Source organism: Nansenia antarctica (genome assembly GCF_963989245.1).
Source record: "Nansenia antarctica genome assembly, chromosome: 20".
Lineage (NCBI taxonomy): Eukaryota > Metazoa > Chordata > Actinopteri > Argentiniformes > Microstomatidae > Nansenia > Nansenia antarctica.
In genome coordinates, this window is record NC_137693.1 from 6,373,496 (window position 1) to 6,392,173 (window position 18,678).

The 18,678-nt window shown below is 43.6% G+C and overlaps 3 protein-coding genes across 4 annotated transcripts in view; 1 reads left to right on the forward strand and 2 right to left on the reverse strand.

The window, feature by feature from the left end:
• Positions 1-287: 287 nt before the first annotated feature.
• Positions 288-2,268, forward strand: mtif3 (mitochondrial translational initiation factor 3). 2 transcript variants are annotated; one of them, XM_080549578.1, is made up of 4 exons: positions 288-424; positions 737-1,218; positions 1,479-1,630; positions 1,983-2,268. In XM_080549578.1, exons 2-4 carry the CDS (start codon positions 738-740, stop codon positions 2,247-2,249), a joined length of 900 nt encoding a protein of 299 aa, XP_080405704.1. In that variant the 5' UTR covers positions 288-424; position 737; the 3' UTR covers positions 2,250-2,268. The 2 variants fall into 2 exon arrangements, with proteins under 2 accessions (XP_080405704.1, XP_080405705.1); XM_080549579.1 differs by having other exon boundaries at positions 343-424; positions 714-1,218.
• Positions 2,269-2,468: 200 nt separating this feature from the next.
• On the reverse strand, positions 2,469-7,458 carry gtf3aa (general transcription factor IIIAa; the record flags this gene model as incomplete). The annotated part of the gene is made up of 10 exons (XM_080550037.1): positions 2,469-2,673; positions 3,001-3,051; positions 4,889-5,118; positions 5,281-5,364; positions 5,468-5,541; positions 5,783-5,874; positions 6,004-6,117; positions 6,223-6,319; positions 6,923-7,023; positions 7,342-7,458. The coding sequence occupies 10 exons, from the start codon at positions 7,456-7,458 to the stop codon at positions 2,470-2,472; spliced, it is 1,164 nt and encodes a 387-aa protein (XP_080406163.1). The 3' UTR covers position 2,469.
• Positions 7,459-17,090: 9,632 nt separating this feature from the next.
• wasf3a (WASP family member 3a) overlaps positions 17,091-18,678 on the reverse strand; it is a gene marked incomplete at both ends in the record, with an annotated part of 4,084 nt that continues 2,496 nt past the window's right edge. Inside the window, 4 exons of the mRNA XM_080549631.1 lie at positions 17,091-17,248; positions 17,761-18,074; positions 18,252-18,485; positions 18,592-18,678. The exon at positions 18,592-18,678 is cut by the window's right edge and continues 98 nt beyond it. Coding sequence (XP_080405757.1) covers positions 17,091-17,248; positions 17,761-18,074; positions 18,252-18,485; positions 18,592-18,678 — 793 coding nt within the window. The remainder of the gene's footprint in view (positions 17,249-17,760; positions 18,075-18,251; positions 18,486-18,591) is intronic.

Genomic DNA, 18,678 nt, shown 5'->3' on the forward strand with positions numbered 1-18,678 from the left:
GCTCAATATCTCTGAACTATCCTAAATGGAGATAGAACCTTATCATTCTAAGCTCACGAAGTCTAGAAATAGTAATTGTACTTATCTATGTCCAATTTACTGGATCATCATGCTGGGGTTTCAGATACGACTTCAGCTACTTTCCCATCAACGCACATGATGTTTCCCTGCGTATGCTGAGATAAATAAACTAATAATGCAGTCGAATTGAGTAAAAACTACAAACACGTGTAGGTCATTGCTCTGCGACGATGTCATCACACTGCGCCTGGCACTGGTAAGGAGATAGGACCCCATATCAATGGCAGCGAATGCCATAAGAATACCAGTTGCAATGCAATGAAAAATCCTGTTTGACTTCTTTCTACGTCTCTTTTTGTGTTGATGTCTCTGGACCTGGAATCTAACGCCACGTGCTTGAGCAGTATGTGCAAAATACCTTGATAGTAATTTCCGCATTCCCTCTCATGTTCGCTGAAGCCAGACTTCCATTACATGTAATTTCGTAAACTAAACATTTAATGCTGTTGAGAACCCACGTGAGTCCATGTATGTTACTGCTATTGTATTCAGTTTGTACTCGTAGATGAAATCCGAATGTTTTTTTTTATTTGCAAGGTCGCTATGTCTTGTGATACAAAGCATCACTGACAGTATCTTATCTTATCTTATGTGTGTGTGTGTCTATTGTGTGTGTGTGTACTATTATGCAGTTTTTCTTTGTTGTTTGTCTCAGAATGTCTACAGGTTGTCTGAGGTGGGTGCTGAGCCATGCAGCCAGAAGCCTGTCTGGAGGTGGTACTACTCCCAGCTCCTGGAGACCAGCCTCGACACTCCTATCATACAGTGGGAGATGCAGCTCTGCTCCTACTACTACTACTGCTCTCTCTTGGGGGTGGTCTTCATTCTCCACCACAGAAGATGACACTGGAGAGGGGCTGGTCCCTAAGAACAAGAAGAAACAGGACCCCCGAGCTCGTGTCACCATTGGCAGTATTGGCCGAAAGATCCACCAGCGCCACCTGCAGGTGATAAGTGAGACAGGGGAGAACCTGGGCACCATGCACCGAGCAGATGTCCTCAGACACATGGATGAGCACGGACTCAAACTGGTCCCTCTCAATGAACACAAAGATCCACCTGTCTACCGTCTAATGAGTGGCAAACAGATCCACGAAGAGCAGCTCAAGCTGCGTGAAAAACAGAAAGCTAAGGCAGGTGTGTAAGGGCGTGAGCATTCATTCATTCACTCACACAAACTCACACTTTACCTGCCTTGCATCGTACAGGCCCACTTCAATTCAATGCCTTGCATACAGTGTACTCCATGGCCCTGTCAAACCTCTCCCTTCTTTGAGGTGCCATCACTACAAATTGATTTGTCTCTCTAAATGAGAGATTACCTCAGGATTGAGGCATGTCCCTAAGCCTAAAGAGACAGTATCTTATGGTAATTTATAAACCATGTCTCTCCACAGGCCCGGTGCAGGTGAAGGAGCTGACCTTTTCCTGCGATATTGCTACTCATGATCTTGTTACCAAGCTAAAACAGGTCCAGAGCTGGTTGGAGAAGAAGCACCATGTCAGAATGACATTGAGAGCAAGACGTGTGAACGAATCACAACAATTGGTGAGAAATATAACATGGTGGTGTCTCCTTTTGTGAACTTGTTATTGACATAATTGTTAGTCAGTTGCACACTGACATTTCTAGCTGTCGCCTAACCATAACTGTTAGTGTGTCTTTTAACATGTCTGTTTCTAATGCATGCAGTCTTGTTACTTGACATCTTGTCATGTTTGCATGTCATATTTATTACAGCATTAAGATGACAAATTCAAATGAAGAGTTACAGGAATATTGTATCATATTGCAGGAGCCTCTCCATGGCTGGCTGCATATTAACCTGCCTAATGCCTAACATGTGAAGTGCTCATAAATGTTCATGTTGTATTTCTTTCTTTCTTGGTTTTGACCACAGGATACAATCCTTGAGAAGATGGTGGAACAAATAGAGGTGACTGTGGGATTTGTAGCCAAACCCAAAGTCATTCGAGAGGGCAAATCCGCCATGTGCATCCTCCGTCCACCCTCTGCCAAGGAACTGGCCAAACAGGGGCCGAGCCAACGGGAAGCAGCACAGCCCACGCCGGACTCCAGCTCACAGCCCACGGACCCCAGCTCACAGCCCAACAAGTCTGACACATTATCTCCTGGCCAAACCACAGATCTCACAAAAGACTCTTAAATGTGAGCTTAATAAAGCATATTGAACTGTTGAAGTGTGGATGTAAACAAGAATGAGCACAAGAATTGCCAAACGATGCATAAAAAACAATGGCTAAATCCCATATCATGTATGTTTATAAAGAGGAGAGGAACATTATTAGGATGAATTACCTCAATGGGCTTTATTCAGGTAATACTGTAATTAAGCAGTGTCAGATTAGATGGTCTTGGTAATTTCTTCAGCAGAGTTCATCAATGGTGGTGTACTGCAACTGGCTTGACAGTTCTTTGGGTACTGACCGACCAGTCTTGGTTTGCTCTGACAGACAGTTAACGATGGTTTCTGATTCCGAGATTTCACAAGGCTTGGGACGACCGGTCCGTTTCTTGGGCTTGTAACCACTCAGTCTGGAGGCGAGGGATCGCTTGGGTCTGGGTTTCGTCTGCAGTAATAAAACAAATAGGTCAATAGTTATTAGCTATTGAACTGAAAAAATAAATAATCTCCTTTTATTTTTCGATGCTGATAAACACAGCAATACATACATAAGGAAGCCTTTGATTTATGCATTTACATGGGATGCATCATTAAGTCTGAGAACAGCCCCAAGTGTGACAATAAATGAACTTCTCTGTGTGATTTTCAATTCTTCTAAATTCATATGATTAGATTAGATTCATCTTAATTGTCATTGCCGAGTACAAGTACCAGACAACGAAATGCAGTGTTACTATGTTAATATACAATGCCCATGTATTAATTATCATACCTGTTTCTTTCGCTCTGGGTCATGGACAACACTGTGGCGCTGTAAGCTTTGCTGTGAAAGAAAGGCAGTTCTCTGTTAGAGGGAGCATTGAGGGTGCTTATAAACCCAACATCCTTTCAAATAGTTATTATACAGGTGCTGGTCATATACCGTAATTAGAATATCATCAAAAAGTTGATTTATTTCAGTAATTCCATTCAAAAAGTGAAACTTGTATAATGTATACATTCATTCCATATAGACTGATATATTTCAAGTGTTTATTGCTTTTAATTTTGATGATTATTACTGACAACTAATTTAGTATCTCAGAAAATTAGAATATTGTGAAAAGGTTCAATATTGAAGACCCCTGGTGCCACACTCTAATCAGCTAATTAACTAAAAACACCTGCAAACGCCTTTAAATGGTCCCTCAGTCCAGTTCTGTAGGCTACACAATCATGGGGAAGACTGCTGATCTGACAGTTGTCCAAAAGACGACCATTGACACCTTGCACAAGGAGGGCAAGACACAAAAGGTCATTGCTAAAGAGGCTGGCTGTTCACAGAGCTCTGTGTCCAAGCAAATTAATAGAGAGGCGAAGGGAAGGAAAAGATGTCGTAGAAAACAGTGTACAAGCAATAGGGATAACCGCACCCTGGAGAGGATTGTGAAACAAAGCCGATTAAAAAATGTGGGGGAGATTCACAAAGAGTGGACTGCAGCTGGAGTCAGTGCTTCAAGAACCACCACACACAGACGTATGCAAGACATGGGTTTCAGCTGTCGCATTCCTTGTGTCAAGCCACTCTTGAACAAGAGACAGCGTCAGAAGCGTCTCGCCTGGACTAAAGACAAAAAGGACTGGACTGCTGCTGAGTGGTCCAAAGTTATGTTCTCTGATGAAAGTACATTTTGCATTTCCTTTGGAAATCAAAGTCCCAGAGTCTGGAGGAAGAGAGGAGAGGCACAGAATCCACGTTGCTTGAAATCCAGTGTAAAGTTTCCACCGTCAGTGATGGTTTGGGGTGCCATGTCATCTGCTGGTGTTGGTCCACTGTGTTTTCTGAGGTCCAGGGTCAACGCAGCCGTCTACCAGGAAGTTTTAGAGCACTTCATGCTTCCTGCTGCTGACCAACTTTATGGAGATGCAGATTTCATTTTCCAACAGGACTTGGCACCTGCACACTGTGCCAAAGATACCAGTACCTGGTTTAAGGGCCATGGTATCCCTGTTCTTAATTGGCCAGCAAACTCGCCTGACCTTAGCCCCATAGAAAATCTATGGGGTATTGTGAAGAGGAAGATGCGATGCGCCAGACCCAACAATGCAGAAGAGCTGAAGGCCACTATCAGAGCAACCTGGGCTCTCATAACACCTGAGCAGTGCCACAGACTGATGGACTCCATGCCACGCCGCATTGCTGCAGTAATTCAGGCATAAGGAGCCCCAACTAAGTATTGAGTGCTGTACATGCTTATACTTTCCATGTTCATACTTTTCAGTTGGCCAACATTTAAAAAAAAACTTGTTTTGTATTGGTCTTAAGTAATATTCTAATTTTCTGAGATACTGAATTTGGGGTTTTCATTAGTTGTCAGTAATAATCATCAAAATTAAAAGCAATAAACACTTGAAATATATCAGTCTGTGTGGAATGAATGTATACATTATACAAGTTTCACTTTTTGAATGGAATTACTGAAATAAATCAACTTTTTTATGATATTCTAATTATATGACCAGCACCTGTATATATGCATTCTGTTACTGAACTGAAATGACAATTTGTCTGCCGTCTATAATTTATCTATAGAACGTCCACCAATACACTTTCACACCCAAATGCACCTCCAGAGATAGGGGAGCTAATTTTGAGTAATCTGATGGCAAGATATACATACATTCATGGCAAAGGTCTTCCCACAGCCATCGTAAGGGCAGGTAAAGGGCCGCTGCTCCTCGTGGAAGGAACTGATGTGGCTCTGCAGGTTGAAGGCTGTGGTGAAGGATCTCTTGCACCCTGCCTTGGGGCATATCAACACCTGCCGCTCCTCAGAGTGGACATGCTGGTGTTGCTGTAGGAACCACGAATCCCGGAACACCTTCTTGCACTCATTACACTGGAAAAGAGCTGAAGGCACAAACAAACAAATAAATATCTCATAGCGGCAGTATTACTCAAACACTTCTCAGTGGCAGGGGGCATTTTTGTTGTGATTATACGAGATGATCAAAACACTTCAAAGGTACCATTAAAAAAAGGCTTGTGCATATAGGGTGTGAACCAACCTACCTCTGTGCGACTCCCTCCTGTGCTTCTGATACTCAGACCAGGTCTTTCCGGTGAAAGAGCAGCCCTCCTCCTCACAGGGGTAACCTGCGAGAGAAACAGAGTACAGCAGTGGGTGGATCTGGCCTCTGACAGCAGCACTCTAGTCAAACCCCCTCACAGACAGGCTGCTGCGAAATCAGGAGCTTACCTCTGTGCACCTTCTCATGGCGTCGTAGTTTGTTGGGGAAAGGGAACCGTTTTCCACAGCCTTCAAAGGTGCATCTACAGAGGGGAAATAGAATGATAAACATGCTGACTTCTACGGTACATGCTTGCAGTTTTCACTACATCAAACTAATCAGACGTTGATTACAGTGGTAGTTATTTTCCAGACCGCTAATGCTGGCAAGATGTGCTAGATTTGAATATCAGCTTTAAAAAAAACATGCATCGGACTAAAAGGGAATTAATGCCCTCAACACAAAATACACACACGATAGCAAAAAATCTCTCTCTCACTCACTGAAACGGGGGCAGATTAGTGTGTTGCACACACTCGTGAGACTTCAGTTGACTGTTCTTCTTGAACACCTTTCCGCAGCCTTCAAATTCACACTATTAAAAAAAATGGATGAACAACAATAATAAAAAATGGGGTTAGTTATGGCAACAAATTCCACCCTTGCATTTCCTGAAATCTTCGCTTCCACAGAAGTGGAGAGGTTCGAATGAAAGCATGCTCACATGATGAGACTTTTCCCTGAGACCTGAAGACCTGTGCTGGCTTCCTGAACTTAATGCCTGGCCTACATGTAGCTCAGCGGACGTGTGCTGTGCAGGAGACCCATGTTCCAAACCCTGTTGAGTGCAGCATGACTGGGTGAAGTGCACTTTGGGGGTACTAGGGCAGCTCAAACTAGGCTACATATCTGTCATATGTAATAAACCGGTAAACTAACTCACCACATACTGTCTCTCCTCTCGGTTGTGTTTGCGACTGACATGTTTGGTTAAGTTGCAATTCGTAGTAAAGCCTTCACTGCATCCATCGATAGTGCATCTGGAAACAAGAAAACAATGGTTGGGACGACAAATAGACATTCAGGTCTCAATATTCACAGTTGACCTCTGATATGATGCGTTTTTGTGTGACTATATGCCAATTTCGTGTGCCTATCAAATATTGCAATACTCATAGTTTAACCTTCAACATACTTTAAGTGTGCCCACTCTCAGTAGTAAACAACATTCTTAGGAGCAGGCACATACAATATCAAGTAACAGTGAGACCAGTTTAACTCTAAGGACATAGGAGCCTTGCCCAGTGGTCAGCAGGGTAGAACAGCATGAACACAGGATAGAGCCATGTATGGGAACTAATGTCAGTATTGTAAGTTACGAGGTAAAGCTATTCCCTCTCTGAGAACAAGTATATAAGCTGTAACAAACATCAGTACTATGCTCGGCATCTCCTATGTCGTAGCCATGCTTGAAGCTTGGACTTAACAGAGCATGCTGCCTGGGAAACATCTGTACAAGAGAATGTAACCCAGATCTGCCTAATGCAATGATTACGATTCAACCTTCTCTCTGAGTCATCAATATCATTTCCGGCCATCTGACTAAGAAAGATCTCCACATATCAACCTCCACTCACACTTACTTGTAAGGTCTTTCTCCACTGTGGCTCAGCTCGTGCCGTGTGAGGTGGTACTTGGTGATGAAGGACTTGTCACAGCCGTCCTGCTCGCACTTGAACGGTTTCTGCAATCAACACCAATGCAATGTCATGAATGAATGAATGAATGAATGGTCTTAATTGTCATTAATACAGTACAGGTACCAGTCATGTCATGTATTGTAGTGGGCAGTAGCTCCATACATCATAAGCACGACTAGCTAACTAGTATCTAACTTTAACAGCTAAGCGATCTGATCATCAGTCAATGTAATGTGCGAGTGAGTGCAGCTATCCAACTCACATGTTGAACCAAGTTAGTTAGCATTACGTGCTATGATTAGCTAGATAGCAAGCTGCTAGCTGTTTAGAACAAACCCAGCAAGCCCGGAAACGTTACTTACCAAGCCCGTGTGCTTGCACAAGTGAGCATCGAGTTTCCATGCTTTGTAAAAGGTCGCCTGGCAGTCAGGGAACGAACAGAAGAAATTTCGCGGCGGTCCTCGCTGTTCTGTTGTCATTGTCAAATGGGAGAAGAGAGCGCGCATGCGCACGTGTCCTGGTGGTGCCGCACGTGGTCAACCAGCTTTGACAGTCTCGTCGCGCTGTTCTAGCTGAGGGGTCCTACGAATCCGAAAATTAAATACATAATAATTATTATCAGGCATTATTTCACTGAAACCTAATCTAAAAATAGTTAATACATTTAATAATAATAATTGTTGTTCCGTAATATCGCTTACAAATAGGCACATTATTTATGTGACACAGCGAGATATCGAATGGGAACGTTTTCCAAGATTGAATCGGCTGACTAACCCTAACCTAGGCTAAAGTGAATAGTTATAATTAATAGTTAATGGTAGTACATTAAATAACAGTACATTTGATGGTGTATACTAGTATAGGTGTCTAGACATGCATCATCCGGATCATGCGATGGTGAGACACGATGAAACGATTTGCAGCCCAGTGTGTCTGGGCCAGCATCGAAGAGTTAACCAAATAAGTAAAACAAATTAAACAGGAGACTGAGAAATGGAATTTAATCTCCACATGTTTTAAAAGATGCAGAAGAAAACAGGCTATTAAATGACAGACCGGATGGATACATGTGTGAAGGAAGGGACGTGTCAATGCAAGTGCAGTATCCTGGTGAAAAGTCCCCACAGGCTGGGCAAAGAAACACATTTAATAAGAGGCTTTACAAAAGGTGAAATGCATCAGCTAATGCCTTCAGGCAGTTTCGTCATAGAAAGATCGGAAGACCATCGTGATAAACATCATATGCAGTTCACAAACTTCGGGTACAGCGCTTCCAGCTCCAGCCGGGGATCGAACTCACGACCTTCCGCTTACAAAGCGGCCATGCTAGCCACTGCCCCAAGTGTTGACTCGTTCGAGCTGAAGTTAAAGTCTCTCTAGTGTCTGTAAGTGGGGGCATTATTTGATAGAGGATATTGGTCTATCGAAATACTTTATCCCTGGAATCTTAAATAAAGATGTTAGAATGAGAATCAAAATATACGCCATATTCTTACAGTACACTTACTCCTGTTTGTATTAATAATAACAATAACAACAACAATAATAATAATATTAATAAACCATAAATAAAGATGTCATAATAGTGTGAGAGGTAACCTTTATGGCATGTAGCCTACATAACTGGAAATGGAAACACATTATGGTAGCATCTTTTCATAGGGTAGCGGGAATCGATAGAGTCTGCTATTGATTAGGACTACGGTAGCATTTTTTGACAAGGCAGCATAAATTGGCAGAACACCTGCCAAAAGAACGGACATTACTGGTTCACTCCTTATCATGGTTCACTCGTTTTACTAGACGGAATGTCTTGTTTGTGTGATCAGTGAGGTAGCAGGGTAAACTAAACTACATGCAATATACATACACACAAGAATGTGCTTAGCTTTTGAACACAACCCCTGTATGTGTGTAAAATACTGTAGAAAGTATTACTCAAGACTGCCATCAAGTGGCCAACTCTGGCAACGGGAGCGCATCAAATCCTACCACACAACCTTTTTCAAAATCAAATCAAATTTTATTTGTCATTGTGGGGGATTTAGTTCTTTAGGATAAAGGAATAATGTCCATGACCGTCAACACCATTCAACAACTTTTTATTGAATCAAAGCATCTAACCCTTCTTGCAGAATGGTGAGTCCAGTACCATCAAAACAAGCTAGCCACAGACTGAGCCCTTTGTCTATAGGCTGCACTCTTACACTTTAGAGCACATCAATTCTATATGTCATTGTAATATGTATGCCAGATGGTTTTCGTGGTTTCACCTACACCCTCTCGCTAGCGAGCCGTAGCCTATCTATGTCTGTAAACTGTGGTTGGACCCTCTCTTAACCAGGGACCCTCTCTTAACCAGGGACCCTCTCTTAACCAGGGACCCTCTATCGTCTGTTGCTAGTAAGAGCCCCAGTAGAGACCCTGGGCTTAAGGAGAGTTATGACCTAAGGTGTTTAAGGTGTTTCAGCGTTCTTCTGAAACACCTCCCACACAGGATGCCTATGAAACTGAGCGTGTACGAATCCCACAGGCCGAACAGCAGCTCTTTGACTCTGAAAACCACACAAACTCCGATATGTCAACTATATATGATAATACATAATGTACATCGCATACAGCCGTAATTGATAGTGAACTGTTTTGGGATCATACTCCTCATTCAACAACAGTCGACAACAATCAACCAATCAAAACACAATATAGTAATACAGAAGAGACAATAGTAATAGTGCAATCATGTCAGATATGCAATAATAATGTGCAATGATGTCAAAATGTCTACTACTGATTTTTACCTGTGTAAAAGAATAATGTAATCCCATTTAAAGTGCGTGCAGGTGTGTGTGGTGTGTGTGTGTGTGTGTGTGTGTGTGTGTGTGTGTGTTTGTGTGTATCTGTATCTGCGTGCCTGAGAAAGTGTAATACTATTGCATTGGCATATTGCTATTATGAAATAAAAACTCATTGTGGATTAGCATATTAGCATATAACATAGGCTACATGTTGGCAATACATCCTCCAAAAGTGTATTGTGCGCACCCAACACTTGTACAACAAAGGTGTGTGAAAGCACATTGCTGTGGTGTTAGGGAGAGATGATATTGTAAGGTTTTTTGTTTTAGTTAGAGAAACATACTGTATATAGTAAGGTAAAAAGAAGAGTCAAAAGCAGCAATGTCTATTGCACATTGAGGGTGGTAATATCTAATGAAATTAAAGAACGTCTAACACCCATGTGAAAGTAGGAAAATGTCTAGTATATACTGTATTTGCTTCATTAGAGAAGTAATCAACAATCAGAAGGACTCATTCTTCTCAGTAATCTCCTTTGTGAAAACGTGCACCTCTTCAAAATGAGCAACACAGCACTTCTGGAGTTAGTCAATCTTTTCTGGGAGGCTTCTCCAGACCCAGATCTGATACACATATACTGTACACTACAGTGCCTTTCTGCTAATATAGCTATAGATCTTCTCCCACCCCCACACGTACACACGATGAGATTCGTCCATGCACACGGTCACAGGCTTTCAGACACTCATTAGCTCATATTAATACAATAAGTGTCAGCTCCCATTACACGGTGCTGTGTTGGATATTGAGATTGGGACATCCCCCCACCCCATACATGGAGGGCTAGCCCCTTCCCATACAAGACTGCATCTCACAGAGACACAATAAATGGATTGTTTATACCCTATTGTTCACTCTCACAGTGATTGCCATACATATATACACATAAACCCCAATGTCTACGCCACATTAACAATATCCTTCTCATTCACAGACTGTATTTGAATTTAGATTAAAAAACATCAGATTCCATCATTGTGCTGGTCATCAACTGATCTTTACGGGTTTGGTTGGTTTTTGGACAAGCAGCTGTTTAAGGAGCCACCCCACCCCGCCCCACCCCACCCCACCCGAGCCCATCCCGTTGTCTTGCATATAGACAGCACACGCTGAGTTGTAACAAAATCTTAATTAAGGCTCCTAATCCTCCGTGCCATCGCCTGGCCAAAGCTGTGTGCTCACGTGAAATTCAGCAAAACACAGCATGGGGGGGTGGGGGGTGGGGGGGGGCGTGGGTGTCGGACAGGGCTCCTCTGCATTGGCATTCGTTGGGTAGGGATGAGACGGAGGCTGTTTTTGTTCATAGGCTTCAATCAGACTAAACAAATCAGGTCACAGATTTATAGCAAAAAAACATCTTATTTGGATCCACTCAAAGTGTGGTGTAAGTGTTCTACAGTAATTGAGAGTCACAAGAATGTAAACATCAGCAGTGTGTTCTACAGTATGCGACTACTGTACATTACTGTCATAGTGTACACAAGCGGAACGATGAACTGTTAGGTTAGTTTAGTTCAGTTGGTCATTATCGTCAGGCGCTAATGCACAGAGCACTAACTAAGCAGCAGATAATGGTAATCAAAGAGCTATAATAAGAATGACAACCAGAGAGACCATCACAGTATGAGGTAATGTGCCAGACAACAATATCAGAAGGGAGGGGAGGCAAAATTTGTGGAAATAAACCCCAACCTGATAATCATTCTTGACGGCATTATTTCAATTTCAATTGTCAACAGTTGGTAGTAGATTCTAGTTATTACCAACTGTTACGGCTGTAGTGTGTTTGTGTGAGCGATTGAGCACGGGGGTATTCCATCATCAACGTTGCTAAAGGAAAATTCTGGCTTATTTATAAGCCTGTTTTTTTTATATAAGTCTCGCAGGATTTAACAAAATCAGCCTGGATTTTTCCCTACCGACGTTGATGGAGTCCCCCCCAGGTGTGCTCAATCAGGCCATCACCATGGCAATAGGCAGGGAGGAAGGGCAATCACCTGGGAGAAACACAGGAAACAAACAAAACACACACACAAACACACTACGGACATACACAAGCACCTTGCCAAACAATATGGTATATACAAATCTTTGTTTTAGAACACCTAGCATACCTAGAATAAATAGCATTCTTTACATTGGGCTCAATGGTGCTCTGCTCTGCATCACAGGGGATAAGGGCCTGGACCACATTTTGATGGCTTTAACTTAAGATCTCAAAGTCAAATGTTCTGTATCGGTATCTGTATCTACTGTATAGTATGTGTCTATTCCAAGTTAGTCAAGAGTCTGGCCTCAATGTACTTACCCACAAATACATCCTCATTCATTTATCTACTCTTCTTTTTCAGTCATTAAGATTAACGAGGCATCAACTCAGCAGCACACATCAAATTTGTTCCACCTAGGTTCATTAGGAGAATCAATCACACTTGCAGGGGGGTATTCAATCAACGTCGCTAAAGGAAAATCCAGGCTTGCGAGATTTATTGAAAAATCCAGGCTTATTTTGATAAATCTCGCGAGACCTATCAAAAAAGCCTGGATTTCCCTTGATGGAATACCCCCCAGGTGTTTTCCCAAAATAGGCTGAACGTTTGTTTGAATCGAAGGGGTGTTTGAAGCTTGGGCTACTTCCGTTGGTCCGTTGGCCCTCCAGGAACCTTGATTCCACGGCTGAAGCTTTTTCATTCAGTGGATTGGTAAAGGGCATGTGGTTGGGAGACCTTATACCCCACCTCTCTTTATGGAACAGATGCCCTGATGGAAGACTTGCGACAGATGACTCGAAAATGAGCGTGACGCGTGCTAAACAGGCGCAGCCTCATAACGCTGACATTTGACAAGATGATGGGCACCAGCAATCATTATTACCTCCACTTAAGCCTCTGATGAATATTCAGCACTGGTCTCTTTGAAAGACATCCACCAAACGGCAGGATGCAAATATTTTGAACAGATTGTCGGTGGTCGATATTTGAATAACTCCAATGGTATAATTCTCAGGAGTTCCATTGTCAGGCATTCATACGCTGTTACTGAGATTTGTTATCCTCCTGATACAGGCTACTGACAGACCCATAAGATTGATGAATTTCTGGGAAAAGGATCAAGTAGTTTTCACCAAGGCCCCATACTAGACTAAGGGTGGATGAATGACATGGAGTTGTTGCAGATGAGACTTCACACAAGGACTCACTTTTCCAAGATAACTATCACAAGAATGAATAACAGTGGCCTGGGGTGGTCCAGTGGTCGAGTGGTCACCGCGGTCTACAGTGCACACGTATGCCCATGTCGGCATGGGTTCGAAATTCGGCCCATGCCCTGGTGACATGCCCTCTTCTCCTTACTTTCCTGTCTATCACTATCTAGCCAATAAAAACATAAAAAATATGAGTGGGACTGCCCCACTCAGAAAAAAAGAACCTTTAAAAAAAAAGAAAAGAAAAGAATGGGTAAGAATCTATGGCATCCATGTGGCACATACATAGTAGCTGTTTAAGATGCAGATTCAATGCAGACATATCAGTCCTCAATCACACATTCTCTCAGTAAATTCTCTTTCAGCTAACTGGTGCTCTTGACCTTAATATATCCCCAGTCGTCCCGTCTTACAAAGGTGCCAATGATGGCGAGTAAGGCCTGGGGAGGGACATGCCAGGGAGGTGCTGCCCCCCTCCCCCACCTCCCCCCATTACCCACCCTCCAGAACCGTGCGGACCACAGGAGCTGGGTTAATCACGTTAGAGGCCCAGGAGAGAGATGGGAAGTAGACAGTACCGTGACAGCCGGGGGAGCGCTGGCACGACTAATCCCGTTAGGCCGGGGAAAAAGGGAGACGCCATCGCTCCTACGAGGCTGAGAGAAAAAAACATTTTCCCAGGAATGAGTTCACCTGTATGGTAACACAGAAAAGTTGGCCTTTTGATGGCTTTTAAGAATGAGACAATTACACTTGGCACGTAGCCTACAAATGGTTTTTTTCAACTTGGGCACCACTTTATTGTCGGCGGCGCATGAAAAAATAATCTGCAACAGACAGTGGCATTGCATGAGATCCTCTTTCATGCCACAGGCAATGCATTCCTTTTAAACCCGGTGGAACCAGCCTCTCACACAGTGAGAAGATGAGGAGGGGTGCTGTTAAAAGGATAGAGCTTACTTTATCTGCCATTGTAAGCGCACCCGAGTTCAACCTTAATGTAAACCTTAGCAGGCAGGATAAGAATAGGATGCTCTCTATAAAATGATGTCCTGCTGGGTAATCCGGCAGATGGCCACAGCTAGCGGACACTACCAGAGCAGGCTGGCCACTACGGGGATAACAGGGGAACGTCCGATCACGAGCAAACTCTCCAGCCTGGGAGATTTTTGGAATCAAGATTCCTCACTCCCCTTAGCAACGCTGGGAAACTGAGCCGTCAGTTTAGATCCATCAAGTTTCTACTTAATCTCACACTCCACTTCTCTTTCTCCATTCTCCCTTTTTTTTGTATCTTTCTTTTTGTTGAGGGGATTAAGCCGAGTGGTAAAACAGTGATTTAATGATCTCTCCATGGCTGTGTGCACCACTTAAACCATGAGACAGACAAGCTGAGGCATTCGGGGAGTCACCCCCTCTGATGACAGTGCCCAGGGGACTGTGTGGGGCTTTTGATGCAGCTTAAGCTCTTTTTTTACCCAATAATGGTCTGGTTTGGGTCTAGACTGTTCTGGGAAAAAATAGACTTTTGGTGAATGATGACTTATACACTAGCTTATTATGGCTATTATGGCTATTTCTCTCTCTGTCTATATACATATATATATACAGATAAATCACATTTCAATTAGCCTAATATGAAATTAATTTCATCCCCGAACTATCAGACATTTAACACTTCACCACAATTTAATGAAAAGGGCAACAATTGGATGAAGAATTGATTAGATGTAGTGTGGAAAAAATCATAATAAAAATGATTGAATGCCAAACGACATCTTTAATATAAAACACTACTATACATTTGATGTGGTGCACACAAGAAATTCATAGTGCAGTACACTTTAACTTAATGCGTGCATTGGCTCAATAAAACCAACTCAAGTAGCCTACTACTCAAATTCTATAAAACAACATTCTTTTTGCACTGCATTTTTCAATCATTTCAATAATGAAACAATCGTACATTAACTGAGTGAAAAAAAATGAATTCAACCTCACAACGCAAGAGGGAAAACTTCCTGGTATGAAGTAGTGGGGGGGACTCATTTCCTCAACATTTAGGTTTTGGTATCTCCCCACCCCGTACGCCTGCTCCAATATGCTCCATCCTGAGAATACACTAAGAATTACCTGACCCTTGCATACAGTAGGTCTATGTGAGGGATTTACCCCCCAACTCCCCATGTGTGAAAGAGCCATTAGGGCTGGAGAGCAGGCAGGAGCTTACACTGCACCTGTAGAGAGGCTTGTTAACACAGCCACAGTGTCTAGGGTCCAAGGTATGCACCCTCTCAAACATTGTTAAGCCTTCTCTGTCTGAGGGCCTAATGCTGTCTGGAGCAGGGGAGGCTGGTGGAGGTGGAAGTCGTAGGATGTGCGCATTGTAATGCATGGGATGGATTCCTCATTCCTTGTCAGTTAACACCAGTTTTAGTACATTTAATTTAAATTCAGTCAATGCAGGAAGTATATTGAAATTATAATTCAATGTTTGTAAAAACAAAATAGGCCAATTGTGACAGGGTCTGGTTAAGTAGTCCAGAGTTAGGTTTTCCAGATTATGAAAGTGCATAGTTGTAAGCTTTCAAATGATGTGTCATACATTGAAATCTGAAAATAGTTGAAGAAGATCATGCTTATTTGAATGTTGGTACACCTCAAACCAAATAGCGGAGAAACACACTCTGAATCAAACACACGCAAAACAGCTACTAGTAGGCTAGCGCTAAAAAGAAACATCGCTACGAATCTAGTCTTATAATCTGAAAATGAGAAGATTTCAACATCTAGTCTTTAGTTGTCAAGTCCTTGACATGCACACACACACACACACACACACACACACACACACACCGGACAGACGCACACACACACACACGCACGCGCACACACACACACACACACACACACACACACACACACACACACACACACACACACTGGACACCCACATGTCTGATGTCTGTTTGTGGTCCTCTACTTCCATCCCCCCGCTCCCTGTCACTCGTCTAGTCAGGCCTATTCTTGACTTAATTTGTCTCTGTTTGTTCACCTGTTCTGTCTGTACAGATTGAGAGCTCCTTCAGCTCCTTCAGGGGACGGCTGTGGCTCAGGAGGTAGAGTCTAACGATCGCAAGGTCTGCGGTTTGGCGGTTCGATCCCCGGCTGGCTCGCATGTCGAGGTGTCCTTGGGCAAGACACTGAACCCCAAATGACTCCCAATGAGCGGGCCGGCGCCTTGTATCGTAGCTTGCCACCATTGGTGTGTGAATGGGTGAATGAGAGGCCGTCGTAAAGCGCTTTGATGATATCCAGAACAGGGAAGTTCTTTTCAATAAATGCATTTAAAGAGTTGAGTGTCACAGCCGTGATTAACTGTTTCTGAATCAAGAGTGACTCAATCAAATAGTCATCCGGAGCACACTGTTGCTAGCCGTGTGCACACTGCCACTCGGTGGACAGCTTGCTACCTGCACATCAGGACCAAAACTTTAAGTATACAATACCACTGAGGAGAAGCTTTCACACTGACAATCATGTCAGTCAATCATTTACTTTGCTACAGAGAGGACCTGACATTTCATACAGTTAGTGAAACAATGGGAAGATGTGGTCGGAGATTTATTGTTAGGTCAACATTTGGATAATGGATGCCATTTGGACAATTGAATTGACTAACCAAAACAATGGACACATTCACTCTCACACAGGTCATGGTGCAGACATCATAGGAGTAATGATGATAATGAATGAAGAAACCCATATATCTACAACGTTTATAAGTGCCTAGTGACATTGGGTACTCATTATACCATATGAAGTAATAATGTTGGTAGAAAGCTGAATAAGGAAATCCCACAGTGTATACAGCATGTAGTTAAAGAGAAAAGGGAAAAATGTGGTCTCTTGGGTTATTTGGTCTGTTTAGCTTGGTTATTTGGTCAGAGGGATAATAAATTATATCGATCACCATCGTAGGAGGATAGGGCAGGAGGAGGGATGTGTTCCATGGCGTGATGTCACTATGAGGGGGCGGAGTTCAGGTCAGTCTGACCAATCGTTGTCTTCCATTTCAGAGTCGTCCTCTGAGTCGCTGTATTCCACGGCGATGCGGCGGGACAAGATGGTGGCCACGTCGTTCCCCACCGGCTCCCGCTTGGCCTGTTGCTCCTGCTGCTCCTGCACCTTCTTCAGCTGGATACCTGGGAAACGCAGACAGACAAACGCGCTCACACACAGCAGGGTTCATACAAGTCGAATTTAAGACCTTTTTAGACCTTTTTTAGACCTATTTGGATCGAATTTTAGACCTATTCGCGACACCATTATGATAGCTTTTTGCCATCCTGCTGTAGCTTCGTTCGCCAATAATTTCTCCCAGGAGCAGCGAATTGGCATTCTTTTGGTTCCAGCTTGATTCATTTCCACGTAAATACATGTCGTCGGACTGATTTCCTTGCAGGACAAGTTTTTTTGTCCTAGCACCTCATTTTTTAGACCTAATAACTGAAGCTTGGGACCTTTTTAGGCCTTAGGAATCGGATTGCTGGATTTTAGACTTTACGGCTTTTTAAGACCAGCGCGGGAACCCTTACACAGGCTAGTCTTACATCGCTGCGCACCTCTTTCTCTCTAACAGTCTGCTTTCAACTGTCCAGTAGAGAGAGCAAGTAAGAATAGTAAAGCCTTTGAGAACCCAAAGACCCCTACTCACCCATGCGAATAGCTGACAGAAGATCACTTCGGGAACCGGTGACTTGCTGGGAGTCCGTCCCCTTCTCATCGCTGAGTCCTGCCAGTTGGGGGGGAGCAGGAGGAACTGGTGGCGGTGGAGGTCCTGGCGGAGGTGGAGCCATCATACGAGGTCCTGGGGGAGGTAGAGGATAGCCTGTGGCCCCAGGCATAGGTCCAGTATGGGAGGTAGGGGATACAGCGCCCAGGGGAGAGCCAAAGGCCGTCTGTGCGGATGGGATGAGGGGGGCTGGAGGAGGGGGCGGTGGTCCAGAGCTCGCATAGTACTCCATTACACTGACAGAGAAAAAGAGAGAGTGGGAGAGGGAGAGAGAAAGATTCAGACCACAATTTGAGGTACCAAGATATTGTTATAAACAAATCAATTCATTCCTACCTGGTAGCGAAGAGCTCTTTAGTACCTCATTAGTAAAACAGACATGATCATAATATGTGACAATAACATTAAGCTACCTGTAATCTGCAGGTGGAAGTGTTATATTGCCATTTATTCTGTCCGAAGAGCGAAGTAGAGGTGGAGGGGAGTGGTGTGTGCGATTGAAGGACCCTCCTCTGTAGCTGACCCCGATACTCTGGTACTCATGCTCGACAGTTGCATTGCATTCCCCGGGCAGGTATGGGTGATGGTTGGATAGAGCCTGGGGAGGGCCTTGAGCAGTATGGTATTCTGGGAGGTCTGGACCATATCTAGAGGCGAGAGTGAGAAAATATTTCATTCCATTGATCTCTTGAGAGATGTACTGTGTGCATTACCAAAAGGCCTTATCAGGACCGTAGTCACGGAAACACAGACCTGCTGTCGGAGCCCTCAGAGCCCTCAGAGGACGCCCCCCGTTGGAGGATGTGAGGGTGGCGGTGATCTGGACGGAGCTCTTTGTCG